The sequence below is a fragment of the Erpetoichthys calabaricus genome, chromosome 13, assembly GCF_900747795.2.
Source record: "Erpetoichthys calabaricus chromosome 13, fErpCal1.3, whole genome shotgun sequence".
In the NCBI taxonomy this organism is placed as follows: Eukaryota; Metazoa; Chordata; class Cladistia; order Polypteriformes; family Polypteridae; genus Erpetoichthys; species Erpetoichthys calabaricus.
Genome location: NC_041406.2, coordinates 133,332,101 through 133,347,940, shown reverse-complemented (window position 1 = coordinate 133,347,940; position 15,840 = coordinate 133,332,101). Strand labels below are relative to the sequence as shown.

The 15,840-nt window shown below is 37.0% G+C and overlaps 2 protein-coding genes across 3 annotated transcripts in view; one reads left to right on the top strand and one right to left on the bottom strand.

Annotated features, from left to right (window-relative positions):
- Positions 1–15,840, bottom strand: part of LOC127529990 (uncharacterized) — a 798,609-nt gene that overhangs the window by 441,154 nt on the left and 341,615 nt on the right. The window lies entirely within an intron of this gene.
- The window catches only part of taf2 (TAF2 RNA polymerase II, TATA box binding protein (TBP)-associated factor), a 384,123-nt gene that overhangs the window by 280,002 nt on the left and 88,281 nt on the right, over positions 1–15,840 (top strand). The window contains exon 21 of the mRNA XM_051935579.1: positions 9,854–9,993. Coding sequence (XP_051791539.1) covers positions 9,854–9,993 — 140 coding nt within the window. The remainder of the gene's footprint in view (positions 1–9,853; positions 9,994–15,840) is intronic.

The window sequence follows — 15,840 nt, the reverse complement described above, 5'->3', positions numbered from 1 at the left end:
TCTGCCAGTTTTGAGCTGATGGCACTGCTGGACATCTTCCAGTTTCAAAGGGTAATAAGCTTGATGTATCTTTCATCTGCTGCACAGTTTCCTTGGCCGACCACTGCATCTACGATCCTCAACGTTGCCCGTTTCTTTGTGCTTCTTCAAAAGAGCTTGAACAGCACATGTTGAAACCCCAGTCTGCTTTGAAATCTTTGTCTGGGAGAGACCTTGCTGATGCAGTATAACTACCTTGTTTCTTGTTGCTCTGCTCAATCTTGTCATGACATGAAACTGTCTTCCACAACCTCACCTTGGTAGCAGAGTTTGGTTGTTCCTCACCCAGTTTTAAGCCTCCTACACAGCTGTTTCTCTTTCAGTTAATGACTGAGTTTCAACCTACGTGTGACATTGATGATCATTCGCACCTGTTTGGTATAATTGGTTGATCATACACCTGACTATAATCCTACAAAATCCCTGACTTTGTGCAAGTGTACCTATAAGAATTGATGCTGGTTTGAAGGCAAAAGGTAGTAACACCAAATATTGATTTGATTTAGATTTTTCTTTTGTTCGCTCACTTTGCATTTTGGAAATTGATAACAATAAACAATCATTATTTATATTTCTGAAAGCATTCTTTGTTTACAGCATTTTTTCACACCTGCCTAAAACTTTTGCACAGTACTGTATATGTGTATATATATTTACACACTAGGGGCTTCACCCCCTGCTCGCTTCGCTTGCCAGCCCTTTCAAACACCAAGTGCTATGTGCTGTTGTGAAGAGGGGGGCTGAACGCACCCCAGTGATACGCGGCTGCTCCTCCAAAACCACTGTTAAACGGTGATGCAATGGGAAACAAATTCCTTTTTTCTTTTTTTTACCTTCTCTTTTCTCAATCAGCTGCGGGCTTGTTGCTTCTGCCGTGCCATGTGATCTGCACTTTGCTCGCCTACCCCCTGCCAAGCAGTATGTACCGTTGTGAAGAAGGGGGCGCAACGCACCCCAAGGAAATGCTTTCGCTCCTCCCGAAACTCCTCTTGAATGGTGATACAATGGGAGTCAAATAACAGTTGCTTTTTTACCTCCTCTTTGCTCGATCAGCTACTGGTTTGCTGCTGCTCCAGTGAAATGCAGATCATGCGGCGCTTCGAACATTTTAAAGTCACTGCCTTGTCTCTCTTTTCCCCCAGACATCGATCTCTTTTTGCTGTTCCGTCATTTTACCGATTAATATTTTCCTTTCGTTTCCACTAATGCGACCTTTACTCTGCGGCTACACACTGTTGTGAACAGGGGGGCTGAATTCACTCCAAGGAGACGCAGTTGCTCCTCCCTCTTAAATGGTGATACAATGGGAAACAAATACGTTTTTTTTTTTTTTTTTTTTTTTTTTTTTTTTTTTAAACCTCCTCTTTGCTCAAACAGATGCTGGCTTGCTGCTGCTTCCGTGCTGCGTGATTTGCACTTTGCTCATCTACCCCCACCCACCCAGCGCTATGCACCATTTTGAGGAGGGGAGATGCGTTTGCTCCTCCGAAACCCCTCTTTAATTGTGATACAATTGGAAGCAAATAACAGTTGTTTTTTTTACTTCCTCTTTGCTCAGTCAGCTGATGGTTGGCTGCTGCTACTGTGTGGCGTGATCTGCATTTCGTGCGGCACTTCGACCGTTTTAAAGTCACTGCCTTGTCTCTCTTCTCCCCCAGACATCCTCAAACACTATTCATTCTCTTTTTGCTGCTCCATTATTTCACCGAGTAATATTTTCCGTTTGTTTGCACTAATGTGATCTTTACTCTCATTTTATTGAGACTTTTGAATTTTCCTATTTCCATTATCTCTAACCTGCTCTGCATGTACTCTCATTTTATTGAGACTTTCGAATTTTCCTACTTCCATTATCTCTAACCTGCTCTGTATGTTTAGCACAGGACTTGCTTCTGAAGATTGTTAGTATGACGTGACTTGCCCGTCTCACGGAAAGTGAGTGTCTCTCTGTCTCTTCAAAAGATCACGTCTCTTCGCAGTCTCGTCCCAAGTTTTTTTACATTTATATATACACACATTTTTCTGTCACCTCATTTTTCTGTTAGTGTTTTCTGTATTAGCATTCCATAACAGTGCTTTTCCTCCATCCATAATTTCAAAACCTCATTCTCTCTCTCTCTCTAGCTTTTTCCTGCTTGTATCATTCACATTTCCTGACACACCAAGACCTGAAATGTTCCTCCGTTTGGCCATTTAGAGCTTGGTTGCTATGTCTGTTTTTCCCACTCCTGTGTTCGGCACACAGGATGTCAACAGCAGTTTTATTCAGCAATATTCCCTGCATTCTTGGTCTGCCTGTCGCTAATCTTACTTAATGAGGGCTCCTTTTTTTTTGCCTGGAATTATGCTCAGCAATATTTTTCTTACTGTCAGTTCAGTCACAGCCTGCCACTGTAAAATTGCTGTTCTTTTATTTGTCAACCAATCTTCTGAGATCTCTTTGTCACTCCTACTACTCTCTCAAGGTTGTTTTGCTCTGCAAACTGTAAATATAGATGAACTTTTGCTTCATTGGGACTAACACAAAGCATTAAGTATTTAAACCTTGTCAACTGTCTTTATTCTGTCTATTCTGAACTCCAGTCATCCTAATAGTTCAAAACTACATTTATATAGCCATTCCACATATTTTTTTTTTCCTTTCTTAATTGTGTCATGACCTATAAAAACTCCCCCTTCCCTGATACACATCTTCAACACAAACAAAGCAGTATTTCACTTGATCTTCTCCTGTCTGATCAACCCTCTTTTACAGTTTCCTAAATACCACCATACAGCCCCACAGCAAAGTGTTATCTACAGGTCTTTGCCCACCAATTCAGACCTTTGCTATTGTTCCTTTTAATAGCGGCTTTCACAAAGTGGTATATACTTGGTTCTGTCACGACTTTCTTCTACACCCACTCTTCACACACTCTCATCACATATGCACTCACCTGAAACCAGTGAACTGCACAAACTTTTCTATATTAACAAATAAGGAGTAGCATTGCACATGCAAATTTGTTGTTTTTCACACGTTCTCAACGGGTGTCTTTGCTCTCTAGGCGCAAATCCCACATGATAGTCTGATAGCGGTCACGAGGCATCGTATATTTGATTGGCAGTACAACAAATAGTTCTAACCAGGAATCAACCACAGCATCAACTGTGGTCATCGCTGCTCTTGTGAAAAGAATAGAGATAAACACCATCAACTCAGACAGGGAGAGGCAAGTTTGAAGTACCACATGAACGTAACTGGGAGAATAACTGAATGAAGAAATGCTAATTTTTACAACTACGGCTGTTACATACTCAAAGCAAATGTATGTTTTTATTATATAATAGTAATAATAATAGCAGATCACTTCTCAAAACGGTAAATGCGGGGAAAACCCAGGATCGAGCCCACAACCTCTTGATTTAGAAGCAGCCATTCTTACCATTATCCCACCCATACAATTGATAATTGGGCTTCGGTTTTTACATATTGACAGCAACATGTAAATTGAATAATTTCTTTATCTTTGGTTATATTCTTGAAAAAAGGCGCACTTGTTTTGTTGTACCTTTTGTTAAACTATTTGATATTTGAACTTTAGTCTTCACATATTATACATTTCACATCAATTTCATCAACGTGAAAAAAGTTTCTGTTTTAGTTATGTGTTCAACATTTCTTCCCTCGCATTTCCAGTCATCCTACATTTACCCAGATCGTTATAGACATGGAACACAACGAATGAAATGTATGTATTCCAAATAACAATATATTATTTGCCCTATACAATTCGAGACACCTAACTCCCAGATATACAGACTTGAGCAGAGACAACTTCAGCTGAGTCGGTGGGGGATGGGATAGCAGGCTGCGTGCTGCCAGTGCTGATTGACACATTTTCGTGGGCTTCAGGGATTCAAGTGTTTTAGTTAAGAAGGCAAAGCTAAGGGTTGTTTTAATAATTTTTACAATAAGTTAGATTAACTGATGGAAGCTTATTACTTATTTTGCACAACATGTCGTTTGACTGTACCTCACTAGCCCTTAATGCAGAGATTATATTTTCCCCAGTACAGGTAAGTAAAAAGCTTTGAGGGCAATTTGAAGAACTCTGAAATGCCAGCTCACTTCTTCTGTTGCTTGTGCACTATGGAAGTTCATGAAATGAATGTAAAAGAAAAAATAATGTAAACAACACTATGTAAGCAAATATGTACCCAGTGTCTGTAATCACTGTGTATTATTTGTGCATTACAATTATTGAATATTTCTCTGACACTTTATTTTATCAACAGAGTTCCAAACCTTTTCTCCATCATGGAAAAGAAGCCAACAGTTGTACCTTGAGTCTTCAACACAAATTTAAACTCTTCATCAGGCTTTTCTTTCAAAAATGTTATCTATAATAATAAAAGGCAAAGCCCTCACTGACTGACTGACTGACTGACTCACTCACTGACTGACTGACTCACTCATCACTAATTCTCCAACTTCCCGTGTACGTGGAAGGCTGAAATTTGGCAGGCTCATTCCTTACAGCTTACTTACAAAAGTTAGGCAGGTTTCATTTCGAAATTATACGCGTAATGGTCATAACTGGAACATATTTTTTGTCCATACACTGTAATGGAGGAGGCGGAGTCACGTATCGCGTCATCACGCCTCCTACGTAATGACGTGAACTAAAAACAAGGAAGAGATTTACAGCACGAGTCAAACGCGGGAACGAAGGTAAATGACGTTAATTTTTGACTGTCTTTTAATACTGTGTAAGCATACATATTAACACATGTGCAATTAAACGTGTGCATTTACGGGGTGATTTCTCAGGCTTAAAAGCTCGCCTTTTATCAAACGCGGGAACAAAGGTAACTGACGTTGTTCACTGTCTTTTAATACTGTGTAACCATACATATTAACACATGTGCAATTAAACGTGTGCATTTACGGGGTGATTTCTCAGGCTTAAAAGCTCGCCTTTTACTAAAAAGGTAAATGCTAAACTATTTTCAATCAGTTTAATGAAATGCTCCCGTTAAGGATTGCAATAACATATTCGCGAGATAAAAGAACGAAGTAGGGGGAAATGACGTAAGAGCCGCAAACAGCGAAGAGCAAAAAATTAATTAAACAATTGAGAAGGGAGCGAGTGAAGCATTCAAGCATGTTCATAAGGGAAACAAAGCACGGTGTAAAACGTAAGTTTAAATTAAGTTTATAGAAACGCTCCCCCTGCGGATTGCAATAACATATTCGCGAGATAAAAGTTTAATGAGAAGACACGAGGTATAAACGAACCACACGCCGTGGCGCAACGTTAGGGGCAACAGTTTCAATCATTCTATGATCTGCTTCTCGCAACTGAAAGACGGCACATGGCGGATGTTAGCCGACTTGCTGACCGCAACATTAGGGGCTTCAACTCTGGCGCTGACGCCACATCTCAGTGCCAACACTTTCCACACTCTACTTAAAAGACACGCCCTCCTCACTGGACAGTTAAAAAGACCAATCAAACTAACGATGACATCAAGTATTACCCAATCAAAAGTAGGAAAGGAGGCATCTTCATAAAATGCGTGTGGGATGATTTGCATGAGACGCTGCTTTAAAAAAAATGATAAAAAAAATACGGGACAAATCCCGTCCAGTATTGATTCAAAACGGGACGCGCAATTTCATTCTCAAATGCGGCACGATTCCGTATTTTAAAGGACGGGTGGCAACCCTACAGTGCCAGGTAACCACCCGTACAATCAGATTGTGATTCAGACTAGGAATGCAATGAATGTAATTACCCCGATCTACATACAAGGCGAAAGTCTTGCAACATTCAAAGATGATGGTTTGGGATAAGTACACCATACAACATAAAAGAGCTTATGAAGCCTTGAACCGAAAAAAGCAACATCTCAGAGATCGTAAAAAAAAAAATAGGAGGTAATGTCGTTTTACTCGCTGTAGATTTTATTCAAACATTACCAGTTATTCCACGAGGGAGACCAGCAGATGAACTCAACGCGTGTTTAAAATCCATGCTTCTCCCACGCTCGGTTATATGTCGCGTGTTCTCGGGTAGGTACACCAAAAAATGTATACATTTAAGCATGTAATGGACAAACAAAAAATGAGGTATACCCGAGGGCACTGCAGTAGTACTTAATCTAACTTTACTTCTTAAATGTTAATGTTTTACTGTTTAATAATTTATACGCTTCTTATATGTTGTTCAAATTGTTTTATCAAAATACCAGTGACAGCGCAATGCACGATAACATGGAGTGAATACACCATACGCATCTGCCCACGGCCGCCCTGGTGTGCGCAGATACGAGTTGATTCTACAATAAAATAAAATAAACATAAAAAGAGTAATACAATCATCACCCATAAAGCGGATAGTAGACGTGACGTACTATATGTGTACCAGATTTCAAGTCAATAGGTGAAACGGTTTGCGAGCTACATGGTGATTTAAAATCCTGGACAGACACACAAATTGCCACGGTAGCAAATTACAGAAGAAGATTTTACTGTTTAATAATTTATATTTATATAAAATGTGGTTCTTATATATTACTTCATATTCTCATATGATAATGATGTTAATATTTATATTGATTTCTATGTTATTGAAACTGCATGTATGTGTGTATATGTATGTGTGTGTATATATATATATATATATATATATATATATATATATATATATATACTAGCAAAATACCCGCGCTTCGCAGCACAGAAGTAGTGTGTTAAAGAGGTTATGAAAAAAAAAAGGAAACATTTTAAAAATAACGTAACATGATTGTCAATGTAATTGTGTTGTCATTGTTATAAGTGTTGCTGTCTTTTTATATATATATATATATATATATATATATATATATATATATATATATATATATTATATATATAATATACACACACACATAAACATTTATATACATATATATACATATCTACATATACACATATCTACATATATATACACACATACATAAACACACACATAAGACTTATTGACTGAAACGGGCTTTCACGAAAACAGTTAGGGCTTTGCTACAGGATACACCCTCCACAAGTTAACCAAGTAAAAATAAAATACATATTTCTGTTTTATTTAAACCTTTTAAGTTTATATGCATAGCCCCATTTGGCTGTTTAATTTTTTTTTTTCTTTCTTCAGTAATATATATATATATATATATATATATATATACATACATACATTCACATATATATATATATATATATATATGTGAATGTATGTATGTATATATCTATGTCTATATATATATATATATATGTAGATATGTAAATTTGTATATGTATATATATGCTTATGTGGATGTGTATATACGTATGTATATGTAGATATGTGTATATGTAGATATGTATATATATATGTTTATGTATATATATGTTTATGTGTGTGTGTGTGTGCATATTATATATATAAAAGACAGCAACACTCATAACAATGACAACACAATTACATTGACAATCATGTTACGTTATTTTTAAAATGTTTCCTTTTTTTTTCATAACCTCTTTAACACATTACTTCTCCGCTGCGAAGCGCGGGTGTTTTGCTAGTATTTAATAAAAATCAACTACAGTTAGTCATAGACCCTCCATAACCAGCAACTATGAAAAAGATATCAATTGAAGCTGATTCTAATTCAAATAGTGTAAAAATGACAGTCTGTGAAAGCTGTTGAGCCTACCACAATACCTTCTGGGTTATATTTATAACTATGTAATATTTTAAAGTTCTATTAAGAAGCTTGTATTTAATGTAGTCTCATAATAAGCGTAATTGTATTCTATTATCACTGTCATTTTTGTGTTTGATTTACTATTACAAAAATGCAGTTACTCACTCTTTGACGTCCGTAGTGTTGCATTTAATTCCAAAAAAACATGTATAAAGCATTGCATTTTTTTCGCCATGAAAAATTATATTTTGATTAAATCTCAGAAGTATAATAATGTTACAAATAATAATAGTAATGATGAATAAAAATAATATGAATTGAACAATAATAAAAAATACTACTAAGGATGCCAAAACAGTATATAATCTCAAAATTACTACTTTGTGTAGTAAATCTTAAAGCACAGTGAAAGACACAATCCAACGTCGGGACAATAATAGTGTGTTTCTTTTCGGATATTCTTTCTAGATTTGTCAGTGTTTGAACAGCACACTGCACAGTTGTGAGTTGGATTCTGTTTTGTTTTTCTGTTGGATGTGTATAATCAATAAAATGTCTACCAATAAGTCACTCTGAATTCATCCGTGAAGTACTGGGTCAGCCCCGTCTCTTTAGCGGTAGTGTGGACTGTGGATGTGCGGCAATGATTTGTTCTTCAAGCTGGCATGTAAAGTTTGCATGAGATACAGGTTTGCCAGCTTCTTCTTTGTATAAGATGAATGCATTCCAAGTGCACTGTTCCAACAGATCATATAGGTGTTGTGAACCAGCAGTAAAGGGAGAGCCTCAAAGCTGAGATCCACACCTGGAATGCGGTTTGTAGCACCACTTCAGTAAACGAAAACAGCAAAGAAACGGGTACATCTTCATCGCCACACCAGAAGGTTCGCCTGCTTGCCTACAGCTGACCAGTGTTGAACTCACCTGCTGCACCGAACAATAGCATAGCACTTAACATTCCTGTTGTGCCACCTGCCAGTGCAAAATGCAATATCCCTGCTGCACCATCTGACAACACAGCACTCCCAAGCCCTGCTGATGTGCTCATAACACCCACTGCATGACCAAAGCGGGAGAGAAGACCACCCAGCTGTTTCGATAGGTTTGTGTACTGTTGCAAGGAGTTAGAAGGAGCCATTGGAGACAGTGACTTTGAATATCCTTTTGTAGTATTTCTTTTGTTGCCTCAACCTTACAGGATAGAAGGTCAATTCTTGATACACAGGGTCTACTCTGCCCTTCATGCTAAGGTAGTCGACTGCAGCGCAAGTGTTTGTAATCTTCTTGTTGCCTGTTGCCTGTACAGTGACTGTAGCTGCATTATTTACAGTACTAAGAAGAGAAACATCTTTCTTTTCCTTCCATTTCAGCGCAAGCTCTTTACCCTTTTGCCAAGTCACTAGCGCACTTTGCTGTAATTTAGCTCTGCCTATGTCTTCAGGCGTGATACAATGCTTAGGACACACTGTTCCATATGTGTCAGTCTTTCTTTGTAGTAATTTGTCAAATAGCTCTGGTGAAGTATAAAAATTGTCCATGGTTACACAGTAACCTTGATCCAGTAGAGCATCTGTCAAAGTCAGCACCGATGACGTAGCAATGCCTTACTGATTGCATTTCAGATCAAACATCGTCCCTTTCTCTGTTAACAGAACCGAATTCCAAATATATCCTGTTTTAGTTTAACGAAGTTCAGAAACCTTTATGCCAAATCTTGTTTTTTTGATTCGAAGGCTCAGAGGACGCGTCAAATGAATGCTGGGAACACGTGGCACCCATGAAGCGTGCATGTACGTGTTCTGAGTGTGAAGTATAAAAGAGCCCTAAAGCTATGGAGGCTACTCAAGTAACTAAAACAATTTAAAATGCTCCAGCTTTCAAATCAGTTAACTAAATCTCAAAACAAATCTAAATGTTGCGACATGTATACATTTTCTAGCTTGTTTATATTTTTGACAGTTATTCAGGGTATCTTCTTGATATATTGCAATGTAAATGTAGATATATTTTATAAAAAATTAGTGATCTCAAACCTTTAGGCAACACTGATTTGGTATTGTAATAAGGAATTTTATATGCCTTTTCTTTCTCCTCTTTTCAAACTGTTTAGTTGTTTAAGAGCCATTCGGGTTCTGCAGAAAAATGGCCATATTCCTAGTGATCCATCTCTCTTCAAATCTTATGCTGACTATGGCCACTTTGTGGATGTTAGACTCGCTGCTTTGGAAGCTGTGGTTGATTACACCCAAGGTAAGTTTAAACTTTTAACTAATTTTTACAAATATGAATTGTAATGTTGTGAAACAGAGTGTAAATATCCCTCAATTTAATGAATCAGATGCACATTTAGTTTTAAAAAAAAAAAAAACATTTTGTACATTGCTATTAAAAAATCAAGCCATCCAAGAAAATTATTTTTAAGCCAAATGTTTATTTGCTTTTGAAAACATTATATAAATTAAAATTAATAAAAAATTGATGCATTAAAAATTAATAAGAATGTCTTGTATATCTCATAAGACGGCTAGAACAACACAAGTCATCCTTTGAAATGCTCCGGCTGTTTCATGTGTTGGTTAAATTCTACCAGCACACACAGAAAGAGATGATCGCTACACTGGCCACTGCCATGGTTACGGCCATGAATGAGCTTAAGAAAGATAACACAAATGATCTTAAGAAGGTGGCCATTGAGCTCAAGAAGGATAACAAAGATAAGGAAACGCGTCTATTTAAACGTTTCGACGTGAACTTTAAAGGCATGTTGGAGAAATTAGTGGAACACATTGAAGAAACTAATTCCAAACTGAAAAGGCTTGATGATCATATTAATGACCTTTCAGATCAGCTGGAAGACGTTAAGCAGGGACTCACGGCTCGAGTGGAAACAGCGGAACAACTGGCATCTAACGCCGATGAAAAAGCCACAGCTGCGAACTCGGAATACAAAAAACTTGGAGACAGACTTGCAGCCCTGGAGGATGGGTGCAGAAGAAATAATATAAGAATTGAGGGTATACCTGAGAAACGAGAACGCTCAAGCCCAGTGAAATTTGCAGTAGAATTACTGTCTAAAATAATTGGAGATGACTTTAAACTCGACAATGAGATAGCCACGGCTTATCGCACAAAGATACCAAGCGCCTTTAAACCTAGGTCTTTTATTGTCCGCTTCGAACGACTAAGATGTAAGCTTGATGTGATGGCACTTCTCAGACACAAGCAAGAGATTATATTCGAAAATAATCTTATTCATATTTTTCCCGACTTCTCACCATCAACAGCTGCAAAACGCAGATCCTACATCGACATTAAAAGGATGCTACGGGAAGCCGATATCAAATACAGCCTCTTGTATCCTGCCAAACTGAAAGTGGAAGTTCAAGATCGACATTATATTTTCTTCAGCAAAGAAGAAGCTGAAAAAGAATTAAAGAAGCTGTTTCCGACACTTTTTTGAAAGTTAATTAAAATTAAAGAGCCGTATTCTATCAAGGCACGGGAAGGACCTATGATCTGATCGCTGGATCCATGTTTAAAGAGACTGGTATTATAATTATACATCCCTTATTTTCTTTTTTTTTCTTTTTTTTTATCTGGACTTTATATGTTATATGTTTATGTTTTAATCAGAGTTATAGAGTTATAGACGTGAGTGTGAAAATGTGGAAGTGATTAAAGTAGGATTCGTTTTATTTTTATTTATTTTTTTTATTTATTTTTTTTTTATTTATTTTTTTTATTTTACTATACCTTAAAGTAGACTGTTTAAACTTCATACCCTTGGTTTATTGCTTGTACTACTATTTATATAATTACCATTATACTATTACAGTAGGAATTACCAGGTTTATCCTAGACTAGTTTTTAAAATCATTCCCAGGGTTGTTTTTTTTTTTTAATCTTAATATCTTAACTTAAAAGCGCTGAAGATTATTTCAAGCTTAAATATTGTTAATGAGAACATTTTCGGCAGATAGTATTAAGGATTTAACTGTAAAAGATATCTCTGTTTTAATTCTGTAACGCCGCTGCAGGGTGGGGTTTGTTTTGTTTTGGACGTGCTCTGTCTCTTCGTATGTCAGAGGACTGGAACATCGCGAAGTGGGATCTAGCCTCATGTGGGGAGGCAAAATGGGGGGGGGTGGGGGGATAAAGGGGGGAGAGAAGGAGAGCAGGTTATATCTAATCTATTCTTATAATCCTTATAATTATAAATATCAATGCAACAACAGGCTAACATGCAACAACTCATGGGGAATCTTGAAACTAAGATTAAAACTGCCATATTACCAATTAAAACTATAAATGACATTAAAAACTCAGAATCAATGTCTCCATGATGGGACAGTTAACTTTGTGAGCTGGAATGTTAAAGGCCTGAATCACGAATTAAAGAGAAAGAAAGTATGCTCTCACCTAACAGGCTTAAACGCTAAAATAGTATTTCTACAGGAGACCCACTTACTAACCAAGGATCAGTTCAGATTACAAAAAGGCTGGACTGGCCAAATGTTCCATTCTAGCTTTATAAAGAAAACTAGAGGGGTGGGAATTCTCATACATAGAACAGTTCCATTTGTAGCATCAGAGGTAGTGTCGGACCCTGAAGGGAGATATGTGATGGTCATGGGCAACTTATATAACAGTAAAATGATTTTGATAAATGTTTATGCACCCAATGTTGATGATAAGGAATTCATGCAAAATCTATTTGCATCCATTCCCAATGTGAACACTCATAAAATTATAATGGCTGGGGACTTTAATTGTGTTTTAAATCCACTCTTAGATAGGACTCCTGTGACAGGGGGGACGACATCTAATACTGCAAAGATAATTACACAGTTTTTAAATGATCACAACTTATCAGACCCCTGGAGGTTTCTTAACCCAAACTCAAGAACATATTCGTTCTACTCACCAGTGCATTATAGCTACTCAAGAATTGATTATTTTTTTATAGATAATAATTTCCTGCCTACAATTAAATCATGCAAATATGACACAATTGTTATCTCTGACCATGCCCCTCTAGTCTTGGAGCTAAAATCAATAAGCCCCTCATACTCACCTCGCAGATGGCGTCTTAACCCTCTTTTATTGGCAGACGAGAACTGCACAGAATTTATATCCAAACAAATCAGCTTCTTCCTAGAGACAAACACGTCCACAGAGGTTTCTGCAGGAACACTCTGGGAAACTCTAAAGGCCTTCTTAAGAGGCCAGATTATTTCATATCTTTCCCATAGAAATAAATTAGAAACCAAGAAAGTGTCAGAGCTAAGAAATGAAATTACTAGAATAGATGAAGAACAAGCCAGGCGTCCAAGTGAAGCTCTTCACAGGAAAAGGCAGGCCCTGCATACAGAACTTAACATCTTAACAACTAAAGAAACTGAACAACTTATTTATAAGTCTAGACAGCATTACTATGAACACGGAGAAAAAGCTAATAAGCTTTTAGCTCAACAAATACATAAACAAGAAGTTCACAATGCAATACCAGTAATCACCAACAAGAATGGAGAAGAAATCATCGACCATAATAAAATAATGCACACATTTAGAGATTACTATAAGTCTTTATATTCCACTGAGCCCAAAGAAGACAACACGCAATCTAATGCATTTCTGGATAATTCACAAATAGATGCTTTAAGTGCTGAGGAACTGGATAAACCTCTAACGCTAACAGAATTACTAGACGCTATAAAGTCACTACAAAGCGGGAAATCATCAGGCCCTGATGGTTACCCCGTAGAGTTTTATAAGAAATTCTCCACTCAGCTAGCTCCACTCTTATTGGTAACATTTACAGAAGCTAAAGACCACCAAATACTACCTCAAACATTTCGACAAGCATTAATCACCGTCTTTCCTAAACAAAATAAGGACTTGTTACAATGTGCATCATATAGACCAATTTCACTCCTGAATAATGATGTTAAGATACTCTCAAAAATCCTAGCTAGAAGGATGGAGAAAGTGCTGCCCTCGGTAATATCACAAGATCAAACTGGATTTATTAAAGGCCGACATCTATCTTCAAATCTCCGACGCTTGTTTAATGTTATATATTCACCAGCAAAATCAAACACCCCAGAGATATTACTATCATTAGACGCAGAAAAGGCATTTGACATGATCGAATGGAATTACCTTTTCACTGCATTGGAGAAATTTGGGTTTGGCCCGAATATTTGTGCTTGAATCAAACTACTGTATACCAGTCCAGAAGCTTCAGTTTGTATTAATAAAATTTGCTCAGACTACTTTAAACTAGAACGTGGTACCAGACAAGGATGTCCCTTGTCGCCACTGTTGTTTGCAATCGCTATTGAACCACTGGCGGTTCACTGCCGAAATTCTTATCAGATAAAGGGGATTGTCAGAGAAGGACTGGAACAGAAAATTTCTCTATATGCAGATGAAATGGTCTTATATATATCGGACCCAGAAAACACTGTCCCTGCTATTTTAACAGCACTAACAGAATTTCAAAAGATATCTGGTCTTAGAATTAATCTGAATAAAAGTATACTCTTTCCAGTGAACTCACAAGCATATAATATTAAATTAGACACCCTACCTTTTACCATAGCAGATCAGTTTAAATACCTAGGGGTAAATATCACAAGTAAACATAAAGCTCTTTATCAACAAAATTTTGGCGTCTGTATGGAAAAAATTAAGCAAGACTTGCATAGATGGTCAACCCTTCATCTAACTCTAGCCGGAAGAATTAACATTGTTAAGATGAATATCCTTCCTAAACTTCTCTTTTTATTTCAAAACATTTCAATATATATCAATAAATCGTTTTTTAAACAGTTAGATTCAATAATAACCTCATTCATTTGGAACTCAAAACACCCACGTATCCGAAGAGCGACCCTACAAAGACCTCAGGCAGAAGGTGGCATGGCTTTACCTAATTTTCAGTTTTATTACTGGGCAGCAAACATACAAGCCATAAAAACCTGGACACAAATAAATGCACATACACAGGCTTGGTCTGCAATAGAAGTAAAATCCTGTAGTACTTCTTTATATTCCCTGCTCTGCTCTCCAATAAATGAAAGTTATCGCAAATATACTAATAACCCAATTGTGCTTTACTCACTCAGAATATGGAACCAAATTAGGAAGCATTTTAAGATGGAAAATCTTTTATCAGTGGCACCTCTGCAAGGGAACCACCTCTTTCAACCTTCGCAAGTATATCCAGTTTTTAATACCTGGAAACGTTTTGGGATTAAAATGCTCAGAGATCTTTATATAGACAACATATTTACATCTTTTGAACAATTACGTTCAAAATTTAACCTCCCAGCTACACATTTCTTTTACTATCTTCAAATTAGAAATTTTGTTAAACAGAAATTGCCCGATTTCCCCCACCTTGCACCCTCCACAATGCTGGAAAAAATACTGCTCAATTCCGAGGAAACAAACACTATTTCCGCAATATATAAAATCTTATTAGAGTCCCTACCTTTCAAAGATCCAAGAGGACATTGGGAAGAAGATCTCTTAATCAATATATCAGAAAAGGAGTGGAAGGTAGCAAAGCAGAGAATTCACTCGAGTTCTATATGCGCAAAGCATAGAATTATTCAACTAAAAATTATATATCGAGCTCATCTGTCTCGCTTAAAACTGTCCAAAATGTTTCCAGGCCAGGATCCAACCTGCGAGCGCTGCAACCAAGCTCCTGCCTCACTGGGTCACATGTTCTGGGCCTGCACCAAACTAACATCATTTTGGACAAAAATTTTTAAGTGCCTCTCAGACAGCCTTAGTATCACAATCCCTCCTAACCCACTAACAGCTGTGTTTGGTGTCCTTCCAGATGGACTGGAATTGGAGAAGGACAAGCAAACGGTGATTGCATTCACTACACTCTTGGCACGCAGACTTATTTTGTTAAATTGGAAGAATCCTAATTCTCTTCTTATAAGTCAGTGGGAAACCGATGTTTTATATTATTTGAAATTGGAAAAAATCAAATTTTCAGTTAGAGGATCTGTACAAAATTTTTTCAAAACTTGGCAGGATTTAATCAATATTATTTTAGAATAAGAGAAATAACTA